The sequence below is a fragment of the Panicum virgatum genome, chromosome 2K (assembly GCF_016808335.1).
Source record: "Panicum virgatum strain AP13 chromosome 2K, P.virgatum_v5, whole genome shotgun sequence".
In the NCBI taxonomy this organism is placed as follows: Eukaryota; Viridiplantae; Streptophyta; class Magnoliopsida; order Poales; family Poaceae; genus Panicum; species Panicum virgatum.
The window spans coordinates 17,056,698-17,079,695 of NC_053137.1; the positions used below are offsets into that span (position 1 = coordinate 17,056,698).

At 44.6% G+C, this 22,998-nt stretch overlaps 1 protein-coding gene across 2 annotated transcripts; it reads right to left on the bottom strand.

The window, feature by feature from the left end:
• Nucleotides 1-19,297: 19,297 nt before the first annotated feature.
• On the bottom strand, nt 19,298-22,683 carry LOC120669460 (putative F-box/LRR-repeat protein At4g15060). Of its 2 annotated transcripts, none has more exons than XM_039949214.1 (3): nt 21,378-22,683; nt 20,395-20,571; nt 19,298-19,808 (listed from the first exon to the last, which is right to left on the bottom strand). In XM_039949214.1, exons 1-3 carry the CDS (start codon nt 22,455-22,457, stop codon nt 19,716-19,718), a joined length of 1,350 nt encoding a protein of 449 aa, XP_039805148.1. In that variant the 5' UTR covers nt 22,458-22,683; the 3' UTR covers nt 19,298-19,715. The 2 variants fall into 2 exon arrangements, with proteins under 2 accessions (XP_039805148.1, XP_039805144.1); XM_039949210.1 differs by having other exon boundaries at nt 19,298-19,788; nt 21,378-22,678.
• Between the last annotated feature and the right edge of the window lie 315 nt (nt 22,684-22,998).

Sequence of the window (22,998 nt, forward strand, 5' to 3'; positions counted from 1 at the left end):
AGGGGACACCGCCCGCAAGATGGCTGCGGCGCTCGTCGGCCGGCCCTGCCCACGCGGCGGCGGTGCTCGCAGGTCCCGCCGGCCCAGCTGCGGCGGAGATTGGCAGCCCCCAACCGCACGACCGAGCTCGCGACTGTCGCTTGCGGACGGCGGTGGTGCTTGAGTAAAGCACTCGAGGTTGCAGGCCATAGTACATCGTTTAAGTTTTTTGGGTATTCATTGGATCTACTGGTTTATTTAGCATGTTTGGTTGCGCCAACCCAGAACCCATAAATATAACAATGGGTTGTGTGGGTCTGCCACTGGTTGATCCAATTTCAACCCACTTGCATCATGACACACGATGGTTCATGCGAATGCGTCGCGGTTTGTTCAGTTAAATTTTCAGTGCGAATTATAATACTTACTAGTTTATTATTAGGCATGCAATCTAAAAAAAAGTTTATTAGGCATGCGAAGTATTTTTTATTTTAGTATTTTAATCTCGTAATGACATGAACAATCATTGATAAGCTCTTCACGTTCAAATTAAATTTGAGAGATGTGTCTTGGAGATCATTGAGAAAAAAATGGGTTTGCATACTCTTTTAATTCGTTTTGATTCAAAGATACACACGAAGAGATTCGCAGTTGTACTGTTCTTGTGAAATCTAGTAAATTCGTACATGCTCCTTTCTATGAAAATTATTGCGTCCATGTAATCAGCAGTGGTTTTAAGTTGGATTCAACGATGCCGGCATTAAGGATTGTTGAATGATTATTGTTTCAGTGCTGTTAGCGTCCGGACGTCTCTGATGAGAAATTTCTCATCGAATGCTCCGTTGCAACATCAAGAATACACACATTTGCAACATAAAAAATAAATATTGGCAACATAAAAAAACACATATTTAAACGCATCACAACATCTGGATGCAAAGAGTAAAATTCCCGCTGCAACATCATAGTTCTGTTTCATGCAACATCCATCCAAAAATGATAACATTGCAGAAACAATATTTGCAATATTGACGTTTACCTTTTGGAACAACCAAAATTATATGTGGCAACATCAAAAATCACAAAATGAAAATATCAAACAAAAACCGATCACATGTTGCAACAGCATAAATCACCTTTTGCAACATCCAAAAAAAAAATCGTTACATCATCTCAAATCGGCGCCTACGGCTCGTGGGCAGCCCGCGCACGGCGCGGCGTGCAGAGGCGACCGTGGTCTCGCCAACGGCGAGGGGCGGCCAAATGGCAGGGGCGCATGTGCTGGGGCTGTGCGGGGACGCGGCGCGGCGAGGTTCCCGGGGGGGATAGTGGTGGAGCTCATCGCCGGGAGGTCTTGCAAGGCGGCAAAACGGAGGGGTGGGGGCTCAATTCGATCAAGGAGGACAAGGAGAAGTCATAGCCGCAAGGAATTGTAGAGTAGTTCACCGGAGGTGGGTTGATTTGGCGGCACTCTCCTTCTCCACAATGCGATGGGTCACTGGAGGCTTCCACCCTCCGCGTGAAGTAGAAACATCGGTCAGTGGGGAGGAGGAGCACTGCGAGGTCGTGGAGAGCTGCATGCGCGTGCACGTCTGCGAGGCAAGCGGGCGGCAGAACTCGCCGAAGAAGACGATATGGGTTAAGGCGGCGCGGTTAATTTGATCCCTGCCGTCGGGAGCCAATTTAGACGGTGGGAAGGGCGTCCAATCCATCGGACACCGTACACTATCACTAGCATTTTGATCCCTTTCATTTTGTTCTTCATGCAGTATTCAACATGGGACTTGATTTTACCACTATTTTTCATTACAAAATAGTGTTTGTAAATACAATGAGTATTTAAGATTCTGATATTATTTTTGAAGAGACATGTTACTGTGCTCGGAAGGAACCTCAGGTTCCTCCAGACGTAATTATTCTCAACCGTTGATTGTAAAATGAGAGGATTTTTATTAAATAAGAATAGTACAAATTTTCATGAGGCGGACACTCACAAACGAACACACACTTACCACTAGGAATATATGCACGCAATCCTACCTCTATGAACACCCACACACTTACCACTAGGAATATATGCACGCAACCCTACCTCTATGAACACCTCTGAGAGACTAAGCCAGCAGATCCCTATGCCCATCCAGTTTAGCAGGAGCAGATCGAGACCGATGCTCGCGTGGCCAGCGGAGGGGCTTCAAAGTCCGGTTGCACAGGTAGACGCCGCTAGAAAATCTCTCCTCTGTCCGACCTACCAATGCTAGAAAATCTAGCATTAGTACCTGTCAGCGACTCCCTTTTAGTACCGGTACTAAATGGTTTTGTGCTCAAAACATTAAAGAAAAAAGTGATGAGCAGCTAGGACGCCCCGCGCGTAATATGTGCGTACGCGGTCCATGGGAATCGAGCACACGATCTTCAGCCTCACGCGAGCCTTTCTTACTATCCCATCTATGCATCACTTGTGACTGGGTGAGAAATGCATTCCTTTTAAAGTAACCCCCTAGAGGACCATATAGTACCGGGCCAAGCCACCGGTTGATACTAAATGTCGCATTTTAGTACCGGTCGGTGTTAGTTACCGGCCGGTACTAAATGGCCACACCATTTTAATACCGGCCGGTGGCTTGGCTCGGTACTAAAATGATTCTAGAGGCTTTCAAATTTGGCTCCAGTACTAAAGTGGCGTCGAGACAACTTTAGTACCGGACTAAAGCATGATCGGTACTGACGGCCGGGGACGAATGAGCCATTTTCTTGAGTGTACGTAGGGCTTCAACATATATAGAGGAGAAAAACTTTAAACATGCATAGATGAATAGAGCAAAGCATGCTCCAAATATAAACATACGTGTTGTCAGAATATATGGAGACAGAAAAGTGAGGAGCGACCATACATGCATGCATGCACAATATAGGTGTTGTCTGTGGAGAGAGAAAAAGGAGAGGAGGGTGTATATATGCAGGTAGATAGCATGTGGTGAGAAATATAAAAAAAGAAGACACGTCATCCAAACAGGCCACAACGAGTGATAGCTATTGGGCCAAATAGGAAACATACAACCCAAAAGAGGCAGACGGAATCCTTCGGGCAATGGATCGCCTTTATTTTTGCAGCACGTATGGTATATACATATCCACCGTGCTCAGTTAGCGTGGTACATGGCTAAAGATCAGAACAAGGGAGAATTAGCCATATCTGTTGATTTCAGATTCAACTTTGATGGATTGAAGGAAAAAATACCAATATGTGAGGTATGCAGCAGCTATATTTATTTATATCTACGAAAGAAGGGTAGTATCAAAAATATCATGTCTGTTCCATAATGTTACGGCTTGGTTTCTAGTAGGATTCTATCACAAGCTACCAACCTCTGACTCACTTTTCCTTTAGATAGCTAGTTTTGGAAATACAAGCAAGACAAAATACATCGTATCTAGAATTGGTAATGGGCCATGGCTCTAGTGGCCTCTTTACAGCCCAATAAAGCCCTTCAATTTTTAGCTCAAAATTTATAAGATTAGAGTCCATTCTTTTTAGAGACCGGCCTTTAAAATTTTCTAATTCAAAATCATAAGCCCTTTACCACCCCTAATCGTACCCAATACCATCTCATAGCGCCCACAATTTCGGTTTCCTACTGTTCTATCACGGTATGTAACTTCCAAGGAGCGCCGCCTTAAGAAAATTGCCATGCCCCCAATATCATCCAAAGCCGCCACTCTTTGGTTGTTCTATGGTTGATAGCATGTTTGCTTTATTAGCTTAGGTTTTTTTTTCTTCCAAAAGCTGCATTTGACTTTCGACTCAAGATATTGCTTTTTTTCTTTCAAAAAGTAATTTAAAGTCTAATGCTCCTTGCAGTTTGTAGTGAATATATATTTGCTTTCATGGCTGTTTCGTGATTATTTCTGTTACTCGCACACGTCTTGCAACCACGATTGCTACAAATTCATTTGCTAGCAATTTATCTAACTTGTAAAATAAAGGAACGTCATTAGAAGAGGGTGAGATACTTTTAGGCCCCAGAGAGAGGGAGGGAAAGAGTTGTGTTCCACTCACTGTAACAGAACAATTTATTTTTTGCTTTATTATTGATCATCCATTTTCTGTTACCAAAATAGTGTTCCACTCAAAGTACGTAACAAAACACATTTAGTTTGCCTTTATTAAAATATTTCATTTGTGCTCCAACATACCATCTAACTGTTGCCACATTGGCAATACCAAACCCAATTAGACCATGTTTGTTTCATGGGTCTTTTCCATAAGTCACTGGGTCTTACGAGTCTAACAACCCAAACAGGAAGAGTCTAAAAGACTCTAAAAGGATGTTGGAGTCTAAAGAATAAAAAGACCCTATTGAGGAACTTATTGGGACTTTTAGCCTAGGATTCCAGCCTACCCCCCTCCACCAGCACCCGTGACCCCCACCCCACGCGACCCATTTCCCCCTCCTCTGCGCCTCCTCCCCCGCAGCATCCCGCTGACGCCGACGCCGCCCACCAAACCCTAGATCTCTACCACCGCCACTGCCGACGCTGCCCGCGCAAGCCTCCCATCGGCGCCGCCGATGCTGCACGCGCAAGCCCCCTGCCGCCAGCCCCGTGCGTGCATCCTGGCGCCACGTCCTGAGCAGCTGCCATGGCCGGCAACGAGGATGAAACGCTGGATTTTTTCTCCCAGTCGGCCAGCTACCACCGGTCGGCCGCCATGGATGGATTCGCCCAAGCTTCGTCGGCTTACGCCGGCACTTCCGCCGGTAGGGATGTAAATGGTACGGGTATTTTCCGACCGTATTCGAATTCGATTTGATCTGGAATGGTTTTTATCCGTCCGTATCCGATTTCGAGTATCCAATATCCGTAACCAATTCCGAGTATCCAATATCCGTAACCGATCCGTATCCAAATGCTCAAAAGTTAAATTTTTATGATGTCGATATCCATTACAATCTTATTCGACAAAAATTAACACTATCCGTATCCAACTCCGCATTCGAACACAAATATGAAAACAAATATGATATCAGTGATATCCGTCCGTATCCGATCCGTGTTCATCCCTATCCGCCGGGGCTCAGCACCTAGGGAAGGTTCTCGATGGACTCGATCTGAACTCGCAGGCCAAGCTCTATCCTGATTTGGAGAGGTACCAGCGAATCCTTAAACCCAAAGATGAATATTTGGGCACGGGCTACCACCTATCTGCCTATCACACCCCAAAATTTTAATTTTGGGTTGTGAATATCTTTTCGAAAAAAAATTATTTTTTTCTAAATATTTTGAGTATTTTTCAGAATTTTTTGGAAATTATTCTCATTTTCTATAGAGCTAAATTCATTTAATGGATTGTTCTAGAATTTTTTCACGAGATTCATTTATTTTATTTGGACCCCTCGTGTCTCAAAATATCTCTAGGAATTTTCTTGGAATTCTTGGAACTTTTAGGATATATTTTTTATGGATTAAAAGATTTATCTAGACTTTTCTAGATTAATTTTAATCCTAAAAATATATTTGAGCGACTGAAATCCTTTCACTTTTCTTCCAGGTCTGGATTGAACTTGTTTTGCCCTATCGAGTTTCTTATTTTCTAATCTTTCACCTTCCTCAAACCTTATCACCATCAATTCCGACGACCAGTACCGTCGCTCTGAGATACTAGTTCCATATCCATCTCCCTTAACCACCACAGCTTGCCGAGGCCCCCGCCGCTGACTGTTGGCTGTCTGTTTCGTGCTTCTTCGCTCGCCCGTCAAATCCTCGCGGCGTGCCGCAGCCCTGCCACTGGTCGCCGCCTTCAATTCATGGCTGAGAAGCTTCATCATTACCAATGCCCAGAACAATCGCCACTTTGCACCAAAGTCTTCAGCTTTGTCCATGCTGCTTCAGCGTGGATGAGCACCTTCACGTAATCACGTGTTTACCTTGCTCTCCTCTCACAATTCCCTCTCTCTTCTGCAGCCGACACCCTCTTCTATTTTCTTCCTATCTTTTCTCGTTGACTCGTAGACCTGCTAGCCTGCCCCACTTTCTTTCTCCCGTGCAAAACCTGATCTCAAACAGAGTCCAAACCGTGCACGCAACCGTCCTGGTCGAGCATAGCATGCCACCCCGATGCCCTTGCCATCTAATCACGAGGCAAAACCTCCCTGCGATCCCTCTTTTTTTTCCCAGCGCCGCCACCAGGACTCCCCCACGCCGCCTGCCCTACCTGCCGCCGCACGCCCCTGTCGTTGACTTTGTTGCCTCGTGCTCTCCACCATCGCCCCTGTCGAGCATGATGCTCGCCCTTCCCCCGTGGCTAAGGATGGATTCGGATAGGATACGGATGAAATCGGATTCAAATGTCACCTTTTAGCACATATTAATTCGGATACGAATGCGAATACGGATCTCATCGGATATGAATACAAAATGGATAGTTCGAATACGGATTCGAATCCGGATACCTTGTCGATTTGAAACATAGAGCTATCACGAATATCGGTTTATTTTGTCAATAATTTTATAGTAGAGCAAAATCATTATACAAGTAAGGAGTAAAGGATTAGAAGATAGCTAATAAAAAAGAATATAATTATCTATGTATAGCTTTTATATTAAATAAATAATACTAATTTTAAAGGTAAAATAAATAAATATTTAAATACATAATAATTAAGATATATAAAAATATTTTATCATTAAATAAATAATTAATTTGACTCATATAAAATAATTTTAATCATGAAATAAATATATTAAATAGTTAAAGTTAATTTTTATATTATTACTAATTTAATAAATATATTATAAATTATCTAGCTTTATAAATAATTTAAATAGTGTACATCATTAAGTAATTAGGTATAAAAATAAGTTTAAGATTGTCTCACTAGTCACTTTTTCTTTGCGGATACTGACGGATACGGATGTGATCGGATATTCCTCAAATACGAATATGGAATCGGATAGAGAAAAATTTTCAAAGTCGGATTCGGATGCATCCATATGACATTCATATTAAAATCGAATACGAATACGGATATCCATATTTATATTTTAAGCGGATACGAGTACGAATAATTCGGATGTTCAAGCATCCGAATCCATCCTTACCCGTGCCCTGCTGCACGTGCAGTAGTGCCCCCTCCTTCCAGTCAAATTGCAGGAGCAAGGCCAAGCCTCCCTTCGGTGCACCCCCTGTAGTGCGTGGAAACAAAGGGTGAACCGGACCTTGGTCCACCACCTGCTTCTCGCCTCCCTGCACGTGATGACGATCAAAGCCGCCGTCTTTTTTGCAATTTAGTCTTTTTCACGAAAGAATTTTACATATAGACCCTTTTTATAATATTTTGTGAAAATGGACCCCGTAGGTCGACGCCGTAGTCCACGGCGCCGAGCTAACACGTCTCGGCGCCACGGAATACGGCGCCGAGGTGCCACGCCCGCACAAACTAGGTGTCTGATGTGGCGTCTAACATGGCAGAAGGCTCGGCGCCGCAGATCTTGGCGCCGACCTCGGCGCCTTAATTTGTGGCACCGAGCTCGGCGCCATATATCCCCCTTCTTCCCGAGCTTCTATCATTTATTTTCCCCCTCCTCGATTTTTATCAGAACCTCCACTCGCCCAAACGAGAAATTTAACCTTGGAAAGTCCGATTAAAAGCACAGATCTGCAAGAGCAAGGTATCCTCTATGTCATCTTAATTTTTTACGCATGGATTTTGTTTCGAATAGGTGCATTGTTGAAATAATTGCTCGTCATTAGGGGCACTACACCAAAGCGCCAATGTCTTTCTCGGGATCAACCTATATTCCATGGAGCAAGCATTAAACAACTATACCTGAAGGAACTGATGTGCCAATGTGTTTCTGTGGTTCATTGTGCAAGTTAATGAAATCAGATGTTTTAGGCGATGATTACGGGATGAGGTTCTTTATGTGTGAGTACTACGAATATGATCCACCTAAGCGATACGACAAAGACCGAGCTAAGGTAGAACGACAACATACGTTTTTTTTCTTTGTGTTCTAAATACATTGTGTTATGATTCTAACTTTTGTTGGACATAGTCTCCTCCGCCTCTTTGTGATTTTGTGCAGTGGTTCAATACCGTGCAGTCGCAGCAATCAAAGGACTTTGTGGAACAACAAGCAAGGTGAGCTGTGGAACATTGGCACCGAATGAAGCAAGAGGAACAGCAAGAGGAGAAGCACAAGAAAGAGCAAGAAGAGATCCGCAAGAGGATGGAGGAGGTGGATCGTAAGGCGGCGGCGGAACATGAAGCTGACAGAGAGAGAAAGCGAGAGAGGGCACGTCGTGGGAAGGAAGCGGGGCCCGAAGCAATTAGTAAGGGCAAATATCCTCGATGCACTCAGTAATTTACAACCATGTAATCCCGGTATTTAACATTCCCTAAGGCATAGTAGGTTTAGATGCAACAAGAAGTTACTTGTCGCGTGCATATGCCACTGCAGTTAGTTGTTTATGTCTTCTGTTGAGAGCTTGAATCTGTGTGTTGTAACTTGTCACATTAATTTGCAGTTCTAGCCGGTAATCTATTGAACCTTCGAAGTTGCCTTTAATATTTTCGGAGCTTTTCATGTGACTAAAATACTGTGAACCACACATCAAATATAACGGTAAGAATTAAGAACTAAACTGCATTACACAATATAAATCATCGAGATTACATCATAATACAACGGTAATGAAACACACATCACACATGCAGTGGCATGGCAGAACCCGTTGCAAACTATGATAAACAGATTCTGAACTAACCTAACATGCCTTAGGTAATTTAAGAAAACACAACAAACACAACGATGCAGCATGTCACTAGCACTAGGGTAGTCTTAGTAGCCGTACCCCCACATAGCAAACTGCGTTGAGCCTTCTCCGCAGTATCCACCCGAAGCAGGTGGTGCAGGCTGTGGTGGCGGAGGCGAAGGGCCCTTCTTCCTGTGACAAGGGTAGTTGTAGTAAGAAATAGTGCATGATTCATCCTGTGAAGCGGCTGCATTGCTGGTATCATCATCTTCGTCGGCTTTGTTACCCTCGCTCACTTCCTCATAATGGTTCACCTTGCATTCCAAATCAAAGATCTTTATCTGGAGGTACTCGATGAACTCCTGAATTGAATCAATTGGTGCAGGATCGACCCACCTAATAAAACCACAATTTTCTGGAGCATCGGAAGACTGCAAAATAAATTTCATATAATGTGTCTCAATGAAGATAAAGAAATGAAACAACCGAGTATTACCCATGCGTGTGGGCATTTGAAGAAACGCCGACCGTCATCCATCCCGTCGGTGCACATCTGCACTAAGCAGTCCTCACCATGTCGGCATTTTGGCCACGGTTTTTTACGGTCATCGTATCGTCTAAGAGGAGTTTCTTTGGTGAATTTACTCTTATGTTGTGGTGGAAACTCAAACACTGGTTTCGGAAAAGAATCAAGTCCAAGAGGCCCATCCCATATTATGGGATCTCCCTTTCTTCCCCCTTTTCCTTTTCCGAAACCGTAGTAATTCTTTCCGTTAGACCCACCTCCAGACATTGGGTATACAATGAGCTTCGGTGTTTGAGTGCTGTTGCGAGTTCACAAACTTGGGAGTACTTATAGATGCACAATGGTCTGATACCCAGAGTGTGGAGTGTCAATACACCTGAAAAGTCTATATGACAACACAGTGAAGAGGCTAGCTGACCGGACACTGAAAAGGCTAGATTCGATTCTCGAACTGACTACTCGATGCATCTCTGTTCATGCAGAGCTTCTAAGTGCATGCAGACTCACAACACTACATCACTGCCGCTCGGTCTATCGCGCCTAGATGCCGCCTTCCCCACTACACGCCACAGACCTTCGCTGTAGAACGATAGGCCCACCGTCCTCGCCAAAGAGCCTGCTTTGAAGATGAGCTGGTGTGGTTGCCGTGTTGTCACATCTTTTTGAAATAGTAAAAGGGCATTGATATTGGGCTGTCATCTTTTGTCACGTCTGTCTGGGCAAACAACGGCACATGTGGGGAACCCGTGATCGTCATGCTGAGCAGTGGCAACCCATGATCTCGTACTCACAGCTAGCTGAGGAGAAAATGTTTCTACGATGCAGCCATCGGTTGGTAATGACCCAGTGCCCTTAAGTTGGTAGACATGAGGGGCACTTGTGCAGGGACCACGTAAGATGGCAGCAAATTATTAGCAGTCCGTGCATGTAATTACATCTAGTTAGCTCTATTGTGTTTTTTTCATACTTTATTCTTTAACAGTTGCAAGTAAATGCTCATTTCATCTATATATATAACTTTTTATTAATAGGAGAAAGAGACGATGCTATACTATTCTCAAGCATGAGCTGTATTAATTAATTAACAGCAGTCGAGTAATTCTATCGATCACATTATCCAGTCTAATGAAGTGGTATTCTAGTGGTCACAACAAGTAGATAGTAGCCATTTCTATTCATCTCTGAGACAGTGACAGGCAATGCAAGATCTCTACGCATAGGACAGTGCACGAGCAGCCGGCCATGCATCTCGAGTCGATGCCAAAAAGAAGCGCGTCCAAATTAGCAAGAACAAAGAGCACAACAAACAGGTGGCGCCGCTATGCCCATGCCGCCGGCGCCACTGTCATCATCGTCGGCAGGATCCCGGCCGTGCACTCCTCCCGCAGCTAATTTGTCCTTGATTAAATTACAGAAAAAATTCACAAGAATTTTTTTTGTTTCACGAACATTATGGAATCTACAAACATAACAAATTCACATCAGTAGTATCCATGGAAACAAATGACAAGTAAAGTACCACAATCATAAAGAACCGAAATCCGAACAGTCGAAACAGTCCATAGTGTTCAAACAACAAAATAGCACAAACAGACAGTCCATAAAGTATATATGTACAACCCAAATAATCCCTCACTGCTTGCTACTCCTAGTCTTGCCCTTTCCAAGAGCATCCGTGCCCGGAGTGTACTGTTTCTTAGGACGGTGCTGCCTCTGCGCACGAGGCTGTGTCTACTGTGTCGAAGGAGCATCCTGCAGCTGAGACATTTCAATCTCCTCAGGGCCGTAGTCGAAAGTATCCTGTGTATTACGGGACGAGCTCTATCCTGCTGAGGTTGCAACGGAGGGCGTAGAAGTGCCAACGCCTGGAAAGGTGTGGGTGACGCCGTGCACGTCCCTTTGCACCGAAGTCCTGCATCCAAGACGGCTGGCAACACGACGTAACCGTTTTGCAACTCTCTGTATTGAAGCATTTAGTAAGTTCACAAATGTGATGAATATGTTGTTCTAAATACACGCCAGCGTAGCGTACTTACTTCCAAGAATGTGTTAAGTGTGGCCTCGTTCACATTTCGTCGTGGAAAGCCCTCGATGTCTTCAATTGTTCGCCTCAACGAGTTCCCCTGAAAACAACCAAAGCGAATCGATAGTACCCATATCTAACCGAATTATGGTAGTGAGTTCAATTGTATGAAAAAATGTAGATGCAAGCTAACATACCACACGATCGAACATACCACACGATCGAACATAGGTCTAGCCTCAACAACTCTGCCCTCCCGAGTAGAACGGTCGTACACGGTGTCCTCGTCCTCCGAAGACTCTATGTCGGCGTAGTCCACTCCTGTCCACTGCTGCCGTAGCCTCGTGCGTGTCGCCCTGGAGTACCAAGCTAGGTACTCACGGAACTGCTCGTTGCTGTGGGGTTGCTGATCATCCTCCACCAGGTCTGCGCCCTAGTCCCACAGATCGATGTACTCTCAATGCAGGTGCTCGAAATCGTGAGTCTTCTTTTGCTTCTGCCGATCAATCCTGCAAGAAAAAAATTATGTTTAGTTCTAGCTTAAATAATTTTAATAGATGATCAATGGGTTAAGTTCTAGCTGCCGATCAATCATGTTAGATGGAGTAAGTGCAACTTGAATGCAAACAAGATGTCCAGTCTTTGAAACAAGTAATCCAAAAAGACTTCTAAAGATGAAGTAAGTAATCGAAACAAGTTCTATTATGCATACTTTTCAAGTCTTGGAAACAAGTAATCGAAACAAGTTCTATTATGCATACTTTTCAAGTCTTGGAAACAAGTAATCAAAACAAGTTCTATTACGCATACTTTTCAAATCTTGGAAATAAGTAATCGAAACAAGTTCTATTATGCATACTTTTCAAGTCTTGGAAACAAGTAATCGAAACAAATTTGCATTGCTACTTACTTGTGCAATTCCACAGACGTCGACATCTGACGCACAGGCCACTCCTGTCGCAACCCAAACTGTCGTGCAACTCTGTGCAGCAAGTGGAACTCCACAGCATAGAAGCAAATCAATGGGCAGTTCGACATCATGTACATGTCCTCGTCCACATGGCACATGGAGCTTAACTGTAGGGGGCCAGCCTCTCCTCTGTTAACGGCTGCCATATCACCTGCAAATATTGGAAAGCAAATTGTAAGTTATGAATACCAAACTCCTATGACCGTGTTAATACCAGGAATCTTACTAACCATGGAAGGAGTAAGTGTGTCCAACTCATTCGTGTACTCGACGTAAGCGCGCTCTGGTCTGGCCCAGTTAGTGCGGACCTGGTCCCAGAAGTAAGCAGCAGTGGGTCTGAGGCGGTGGCCGACGACCTCAAACCATGGACGCAGATCAAGAGTCTGCGGCCGCCCAACTGGTAACCGAAACCACATCTACACCTGAAGAAGAAACACACAACCCCCAATGGATGGGTTCCGTGAAGTGCGGCGACATGCCTCGCAAAGGTTGCGGTACAAGAAACCCAAGACTGCGGCCCCCCAGCTGTACCCCCCCCCCCCGATAGTGTCCCAATCAGTCAGGCAAGGGAGGTACATCCAAGAAGCGGTGTCACCTGTGCCACAAAGAACACAACTCAATTATTGCAAAAAGAACGACAATATTACCGAATCCAGTTAGTTCTGCTCGCCGAGGGAACAGAATGCCGCTGCACCTGATCTTGTCGAGCAGACCATCAGCGCCTCCTTCCTAGCGAGATTCCGACTGTTACAATGGCGTCCCACCATGAGTAAGCGATAAAACAGATTCCCCTCGTCATCCCCTTTTTATTGCACCGCTCCTCGTATTCTCTTGTGTCCTAAATCACCGGTAATTTGACCTGCAGCGAGCTTTTGTCCGCCATCAATGGAGGATCCCGAGCTTTTGCAATCTGGTCCCTAAAATCTGCAGCTAATCGCAAGTAGGTTCCTGCAACCTTTCTTCAATAGATTCACCGTTTTAGTTCCGTTTTTAGTGTTTCTTGCACTCTCGCGAACGTAGCTTCGAGCCCTACCCTTTAATGTGCTCTTTTAATGTTTTTCTTATGTTTAGTGTTCTTTCTTAGATGTGTTTGTTTGCTAGTTTCTTGTATGTGTGTCCCGATGCTTGTCGCGAGTAGAAGGAACGCAGTTCGAGAGCTGTAATGATAAAGAGATGCAAGAACAAGAGTTGAAGACTCTGAGCAGTTATTATCTGAATTTAAGGCAAATATATTCTTTAATCATGCTTTGTCCTAATAACTTTTATTTACGCTTGCATGCATTAATTTGACGGGTACCTATTATTCTATTTGATTATCCATGTCCTTGAATAGCTGGGTTGTTTTTATAAAAATTTTTGGGTAGTTTGCTTCATTGCTGAACAAGGATTATGGGTGGTATATAATAATGATACTTGAGACTTGCTTCTACACTTGGTACATTTTGGAACAATACGTTGAATTTGTGCACTTGATTAAAATCAGCCATGGAGAACCACCCGGGAAAACAGCGCAATCATAAGGACTACATGGCTCTAGTCTTGGCTGATTAATTAGATTTCTCTAGCTTGTTAGTAGCTTACCGAAATGCACAAGAGGGGGGACTAGGTTTAAGAGGGGTACTCGGCCTGCCAAAGGAGTTTGCTACGCCTACGGGGTACGCTCGCTTTGGGGGAGGGTGCACTCGCCTAGCGGCTGAAACCTTAGCGGGCTACTATTGGTTAGAGAGTCTTTGTAAAGGCCTCGTAGTATGCCCATGCAGCCATAACTAAGGAAGTGTGGTGAGTGTGCCTGATCAGCACCGCGTGACAAGTAACACGACTTGTGGTGAAAGTGTGCAACCTCTGAAGAGTGAAAACTGATATATCAGCCGTGCTCACAGTCTACTTAATGAAAATCATTGATTAATTTCAGTTCTTTTAATTGTTCCAAGTTAATTGTTTATTCAGACATACACTTCTTTTTCATAAATGTGGGATGGTTTCATACATGCATAGTAAATAGGTTGTTAATGTTAAACTATTATTTAAAAAGCTTACCACTTTATTGAGCCAGCCTTTATCCTTGCTTAAGTATTGCATGTCATTTATTTCCAATATACTTGGTGAGTACGATATGTGCCGCTCGCCCTTGCTATAACCATACTGCTCAGAGAAGAGAAAGTTGCAATAAAGCTAAAGATGTTGCTGAGTTCTAGACATACGCAACCTCCGGTCGATTGCCTGTGAAGTGTGGAGCCTTCGTTTCCAGGAGAAGTTGTACATCTCTGATAGTCATTTAGTTTTGTAAATCTCTTTTACATAACATTGTTGCTCATTATTCCATTATGATGTCACTATATGTATGAAACTTGATTCTGACATATATATAATTATGCATTCGGTTTTCTTTTTAAAATCGGGTGTGACACCGCCCAGGCAACAGATCCGGTGGTCGCGGAAGAGTGCCACGGGGAAGCGGAGGAGTTTCCTGCAGGGGCATTGTACACTTTAATTTCAGTATTTTCTTTCCAATATGGCAATAGAGTTTTCGGTTATTTGGGATCTAGTAGCATGAATGAAGGCAATTCATTGACAGCTCATGGAGTATGTGTTTGTAATAGTTTTCTTTTGGATTATTCTTGTGGGTATGTTTTTGGTAATTAGGATATCTATTAACTCATATTTTCTTTACTAGAAAACCTTTAACAAGGAAAATTGGACAGAAGAAAATACTTTTACATTATGTGAAATAGTTTGTGAAGAAACTAGGGATGTAAATTGTCCTAATGGAGCATGTGAAATACTTTTACTGTCACACCCTAAAATTTTTTGATTTCAGGATGTGATTAAAAATAAAAATAAAACAACAATTTTCTCATAATTTTAAAATTCTCTCAACATTTATTTTCATTACAGGGAATTTTGTATAAAAAAATAATTGGTTGCCTTCTAAATTAAATGAGGTCATTTTGTCTGTTATGCATTCATGCTGAAATGCATTGTTTTATTGATTGAGTTTATTTAAATTAAAATTCTCCAAATTTAAATTCAAATGAATGTGTTTATTTCATTTTTGAAAATGGAAAACCTTTCCCTTTTCCCCTATCCCTTTCCAGCCCAACCAATCCCTCTTTTCTTTTTTCCTCTCTTCCCCGCGGGCCAAAACCCCACTGCCGGCCCAATTACCCTTTCTCCCCGGCCCAGCTCAGGGCCTCCCCTCTCTTGCGGTCACCGCCAGGTGGACCCCACCTGTCGGGGGCGTCTCCTTCCCGTGGACGGCGCGGACTCGAGCCCGAGTCCGGCCGGGGCACGCCTCCTCGCGCGTCTGGGCCCGCACGCCGAGGCCCTTGGCCGCCCCTATATATAGCGCCGCCCTCTTGCCTTGCCCCGCATCGACCGTAGCCGCCGTTTTCGCTTCGCAAACCCTAGCCGCCGCCGCTGCGCCATTGTTGAGCTCGGGAGCTCGGAGCTCTGCGCCGCGCCGCCGTTCCGCTGTTTCCCTGCCGAGTTCAAGCCGCCTCGGACCTTCGCGTCGAGGTGAGGCACGCCACAAGCCTGTTTTCTTTTCCGCTCTCGCTCTGCTCCGCCCGCAACAACTCGCCGGAGCTTTTGCTCCGCCATCCACCGCCGAGAGCCCTGTTCCAGTCCACTTGTCGCCTTTCCGAGCACCCAGACGAGTTCGCGGAGTCGTACTCGTTCTTCCCGTGGAAGCCATACTCAAAACGAGCCCCGGACGGCCGTTTACAATCTACGCCGGCGACCCCGCAGCCGCGCGCCGCCGTTTTGCTTCACCGCCGGCAGCCAGCTCCGCCGCCCAAACCTCTGAGACGCTCCCAGCCGTCCTATCTAGATCGGCTGGATTAGATTAGATCTAGCCCGAGTCAAACCAGCCATATACCGGTCAACCCTAGGGAGTTTTATAGAAAAGCCCCCCAGTTTCCAGGAAATCAACCCGCGGTCCACTCCAGTTCAAAAATATTTACAGTTCAGTCCTTTATTTTATGTTTTGACCCTTGGACTTTTCTAAAATAGAACCCGCCATCCTTAGCCTGTAGTTTTTCAAGCTAGCCCCTAAAATTTAGGTTTAATTTTGTTTTAGCCCTCGATTTCTTCACCCAGAGCCCCTGTTCTTTCAGGACTTTTACAAATAAGCCCCTAGAACCATGTTTTAGCCATAACTTCTTCGTTTTAGCTCCGTTTTCATCAATTCTTGCGCTCACGTGATCCTTGCAACATATGCGGTAGCCTTATCACTTTGTTATCCTCTGTGAGCACACTTTTTGTGTCTTACAAATCTTTTCTGTTAGTCCTTAACCCTTTGGTTAATCGCGACTAAATACCTAACTCACCATTTATCCCATAGTTTCCACGTCCTAGCTCCACTTTCCGCATTTCTTGCACTCTCGTAATCGTAACATCGAGCTTTATCCTTTAGTATGCTCTTTTAAAGTCTTTCTTTTGTTCTGGTATATTGTTCTTAGTTGTACTTGTTGTTTGCTTTGTATGGTTGCCCAATGATTGCCTCGAGTAGAAGGATCGCTGTTCGAAGATTGAAGATCAAGTTTTCCAAGTGAGCAAAAGCTGAAGAGCAGTAAGAGTAGCTTTTTGTTGGAAAAAGGCAAAGTGACCCTAACCATCCTTCTATCTATGCTTATTTACAAGAGTATTATGATTTAATTGGAACATGGAGAATCACCCAAGAAAATCGTATAACCACAATACCATATGGCTCTGGTCTTGGCTAAGTAATTAGATGATCTATATGTCATGCCTGGGGTGTTTGATTGGTGGAGTTTGGGTTACCGAGATTTGAGGAGCGTGTGAAGGAAGCTTCGTCTTCTGAGGTACCGCAGAAAGCAAGGGACCAGTGCATACATATAGTGATTCTTTGGAAAGGCCTCGTAGCATCCCTATGCAATCACACCTCGGAAGTGTGGTATTGTGCCTGATCAGCACATATGCGTGGTTGGGTTCAAAGTTCTTCGGAACTTTTACGCGAATTGTGGTGAAAGTGTACAACCACTGCAGAGTGTAAAACTGATATATCAGCTGTGCTCACAGTCAAGAGCGGCTTGGACCCTCACATGATTAATTTAACTTAAAGATGGATTTAAATCATTTTCTGGTTATTTCTTGTGGCCTTGCTGAGTACCAACCATAAGTGTACTCACCCTTGCTTATTGCTGCTCAGAAGAGAAAGTTGTTATGAAGTCTCCAGAAGATGATGCTGAGTTCTAGGCATGCGCAGCCCCCCAGTCGATTGCCTGTGAAGTTTGAAGCCTTCGTTTTCAGGATAAGCTATATAACTCTGATAGTCTTTTAATTGTTGTATTTCTCTTTTTTGTGATATTGTTACTGATTATTCACTTATAATGTCTCTATATATATGAAACTTGATCCTGGCATACATATAGTTATGCATTCGGTTTTGTCCTTAAAACCGAGTGTTACAGCAACTGCAACATTCAACAAGACAGATTTAGTTACTTGGACTCTTACTCCGATAAAGGGCCTAGGGTAGCAAAAGAAACTAGAATTGAGTGGGTTATGAGAACACTAGGGAACACAACTGATTGTTACCACATGTTTAGAATGAGCAGGCCAATATTTGAGAAGTACATAATGTGCTAGTTGAGTCTTATGGTTTGAAGTCTACCAAAATAATGTCTTCAATAGAGTCTCTAGCGCTATTTTTGTGGACAGTAGGTTCAATAAGGTAGCAAAGGAACAGATTTGTCAGGTCCTTGGAGACAGTTAATTGGAAGTTTGAAAAGGTGTTGGCATGTTTGATCAAACTAGCAAAAGATATCATTAGGCCAAAAGATCCTCTGTTCACAAATGTGCATCCAAGATTGAAAAATAGAAGGTTTATTGCATAGGAGCAATAGATGGCGCACACATATTGAAGTTGTGGTGCCACATGCCACCGCTGTCCAACATAGAAATAGACACAAGGAAAAGAGTCAGAATGTGATGTGCGTATGTGACTTTGATACGAGGTTCACTTTCGTCCTTGCCGGTTGGCCAGGATCAGTTCAAGATATGAGGGTGTTCAACGATGCTCAGACTAGACTTGGTCACAAGTTTCCACATCCACCACCAGAAAAGTTTTATCTTGTGGAATCGGGATACCCAAACAGACCGGGTTATCTTGCACCATACAAGGGTCTAACATACCATTTCCAGGAGTACCGTGACGGCATAATGCCTAGAGGAAAAAGGAAGCACTTCAATTTCTGTCATTCTTCACTTAGAAATGTGATAGAGAGGTCATTTGGAGTTTTAAAAAATAAGTGGAGGATTTTGTTTCACCTACCAAGTTATCAGCAGTGCAAGCAAAGCAAAATTATTGTGGCATGCATGGCATTGCATAATTTCATTAGAGAAAGCAAGATATCATATAGAGATTTTGACTTGTGCGAAAACCATGTTCCATTACATGCACAAAGTTCTCATGCAAACGGTACAGATGAAAGGGATAGCGCCGTGATGAACCAATTTCAGGATTGGGTCACCAATGGGTTGTGGAGTTTGAAATAGATGTAATTTGTATTGTGTTTTTTTTCTATCTTGTGCAACACATGATTTGTACTAATAAGCACCGTCACATTTCGATTTACTTCATTTGTGTAATAATATTGCATGTATGGGCGCATTGCATGCTGATAATGCCGCGCAAGAAGATGTGCAAGGCCGGATGCATGCAAGGCGGCCATTGCATGCAGCAAGGCCACCAGCGTGCGACCGGATGCATGCATGCAGTGCATGACCAGCAAGGCCACCAGGAGTGCGGCCGGATGCATGCACGCAGTGCATGGCCACCAGGCGCGCCAAAGGCCGGATGCATGCGTGCATGCAGATTTGCCTGCCATGCATGCATGCATGCAATATTATTACATAGAACCAAACAGAGTAGTCCCTCTACTCCATAGAACCAAACAGATAGAGACTAAAACTACGCCAGAGACTTTTTTAAACCAAACAGAGCCTTAGAATCACCAATAAATCAACCAAACGACTGATTTCCACTCTTCAGCATGTCAGCATCGTGAAAAGAATATAAAAAATCCATAAGCGAAAAACAAGACATAAAATAACTCTCAGAGTAGAATGATGGGTCTTAACAATTTTTTCAATAATCTGCTGGCATTTTTATGTTCCAAAGCACAGCAAATCATAGCAAAGAAGAAAACTACAAAAACAACGTTCAGCCCTTAAAGTGATAACGCACTGCCTTAGCTAGACTTCTCACACAACGCCTTGATCATGTCCTCATATGTGTAAACTTTCATGCATACTTCTGTCCTAGAGAAGCTCCGTAACATCTGGCGCAGCTCGTTGGCCATTTTTTCTGCAACTGAATTATCACAATATATTGTCATCATTTTTAGCAATGCCGCCCAACTTAACAGTCGCTTCAGGAAAGCAATTTCATTTTCAGATCCTCTCAATCCAGTGATTTCTACTTCTTCAAGGCGATTCAACGACACTTCCTCAGTCTTCCAGTTTGCTTGCTGACCACAAATGCAAACTGATGGGCATGAACTTTGTGCCTGAAACAAGGAGCATATACCTGTAAGATCAATTGAAATTGTCGGATTCAATAAAAAGATAACATTGGAAAATTATCAGATTGCATGCATACGCCATCAAGACATAACACCACCCCAAGAAGATTCCACCAAGACATTAGGTTAGAGCTGATAGATTGCTGCAACACGATTGTTTGGAGCTAAGAAAAATGGTATGGTGAACATGATTATTTATAAAGATTAACCAATCTTCAGGTAGCGTGCTAGTGTGGTACCAATCGCACATTTTTTTCCAACCCAAATAGTATACCACTCAATGAAAAATCAAAGCTAGAGTAAGGTGTAGTCATCAGAAAATACATAACCCATAAAGTTACAACAGATAAACATGGGAGCAAACCACAAGTAGATCAGTCCTTGGACCTCGGTGAGCCCAGAAACATATGCATATTAGATAATATACAACCTTCGTTCCAAATTGTAGATCGTTTTGGCAAATCTAAATGCATAATTTTTATTATGTATCTAGACATAGCGTTTATCTAGGTGCATATAAAAAAATATGTATCTAGATTTACCAAAACAACCAACAATTTAGAACGGAGGGAGTAGAAAAGATAGTTGTACCTCAGAGTGAGTAGGAGCAAGAAACAGCTTCAACCTTCTTATACCAGAACACATCCTAAGAACATGAAATGCGCTGGCCCCAAAGGCATGCCCATATGCCAATACATTCAGCTTCAAAAATGTGATGTCAGGGAGCACAGTCATGTCATCCATCAAGTAGGCAAAGTTTTCTATCTCCTGTTTGTCCATGGCAAGTCACAAAAAGAAAACAATCATATGTGAATGTTGGAAACCGACAGAAAATTGTCATTTTTATATGGCAGTTATATGCAGGCCCTTGCAGTTACAATGCAGGAAATGGCTGTTATAATCTAAACAACCTAACTTAAGATCTCTTGTACAAAACCTATTATTCCAAGCCTAAATAGAAATGTATTGCTAATTCTCTACCAGAAGGCTTTGGATATAATTTCTCATCAAGTGGAAAAAGAATGAACATTTAAGCTCAGTTAAGCCGCAGCGCCTTGAGCAAAGCAAAACAAGAAATATTTCAGGGCTGTTCTGAGATACCACCATCATCTAGACAGTTATGTATATTTCCTTAATTCGTGTTGGGAAAACAATCCAAACCAGCCATCCTACTTGAACAGGACACTTGTTCAATGCTTAAGTGAAGCTACATTTTTAAAATAATCTCATACAGTTAGTATGCCAAAAGTACTTCCACGGTAGCTGCTTAATTTCTCTTTAGTGGAAGAGAAGGTTTTCCTTGCCTGGTACAGGGCACGGCACTTCTTGCTCAGTGTGTCCGTGTCACATAGGGCATTTGGACGGATGTTGGTGTCCAATACTGGAATCTCTACCGATTAGGAGGTGTTTGGATCCAAGTGCTAATGTCCAAAAGTGCTAAACTTTAGCACTACCTCCTCCAAATAGGAGTGCTAATGGGGTGGAGCTCAAAAACTAACTTTAGCTCATCCAAACATGCCCTAAGGAAAGCATGAACATCCTGAAAATTCAGCATGAGTGAGGAGGTGACTCACCCCAAAATATTTCAGTGTGAGAATAAGATCTTCCACGACCTTGAAACGCTCGAGGAGCCTTACACAACCACGATTGTGTGCAACTGCAAGGTTATTTGGCCCATAAACAAGAAAGTCGGAAGTGCTCAGCCGTTGAACACGTTCCATCTTGCCAAGATCAACGGAGCTCGGATCATACGGGTCGCTCCAGTAGAGAAATACAAGCTGAGGAGCTGAGATGCTGGCGAGTTGCTGATTCTCATCATTAAAGATGCAACCTGAGACTTGTAGGTACTCAAGGACCGGTGCCCCAATGGTGAGCTGCTGCAAGTCACCCAGATCATCGAGCTCCACTCGCAGGAGAGACCCAGAATGGATGGCGAGATTGTTCAGCCCCCGGACAAACAAGAGCTCCACTCGCAGGAGAGACCCAGAATGGATGGCGAGATTGTTCAGCCCCCAGACAAAATAGATGCATAACTTCTGCAAACACGGGCACCGCGGCGAGGAGATGACGTCGCCGAGCTCACACGGGCCGTGCAACCGGACGCGGAACAGGGATAGCTCTGTGAGCCGGGCGAAAATGCCTGCCTGTGGCATGGCAACACCGAGGGACCTTAGGCCGAGATAGATCGCGGTGGCTTTCCCGAAGCAGGGCAGCTCAAAGGCGCCTCCTTGCTCCTCCTCCTCCTCCTCCTCCTCCTCGCCGCCTTCCTTGGCGGCGTCTTCGTTTATGAAGACGAAGCGGCCGGAGAGGCGGCGCGCGGCGGCGGGGAGCCATGCTGCCACGGAGTCGGGGGCGGCGCCCAGGGTTCTGACGCGGAGGAACCGGAGGGCCGCCTCGTGGGACTCGAGGATGGCGCGGGTGCGGGCTGGCTCAGGGGCCACGCGGAAGTGGAGCTCCGGGAGGATCGCCCAGAGGTGGCGCCAGCGGCGGGAGAGGATGCTGGTCCGGGCAGCAGCAGCCGTGTCTAGGCGGAGGAGGATGAGGACGAGGACGTCGTCGGGAAGCGCGCTGAGACGGTCCTCGCCGGCGGCGGCGTCGGAGTCGGAGGAGACCCTCGATCCCATGGCGGAGACCTCGCCGCCGCTCCGCTCCATCGAGCGATTCAGAGGGGAATGGGCGAGTGGGGAATTGATTCCTCCCCTCTTTTTTTTCTTCTATTTTCTTTGAGAGGAGAGTAGCCTCGCAGTAGGGCCTACATGGCAGCCAACTTTACTGCACCAGGGAGGTGCCGGCGGCGGCGGCCGGGGCCGGGCGCTCGCCGGGGCGGCGCTGGGGACTGGGGATTTGGGGGCGGCGGCGTGGGGGCTGGGTGGTCTGGGGCAGCGGCGTGGGGGCTGGGTGGCCGGGCTGGACTGGGGGTGCCACGGGTGGGGCGGGGGTGTTTAGATAGGGTTTGCTTGTTGGATTTTAGTGGGCTAAATGTCTAAATGGACTAAATATTTAATAAATTTGGTTCTTCGGTTAATCGAGTTTTAGAATCGAATCGAGAATTTCTGTTCCTGATCCGAACAGAGAACCTTCGGTTTGGATTCTCAGTTTTTTCAGTCCTCGATTCTCGGTTAATTTTGCTCAGGGCTAGCGTCCAGTGCGACGTTACCGTGGCGGAGACGAAGACTGACTCGCCTTTTGGCAGCC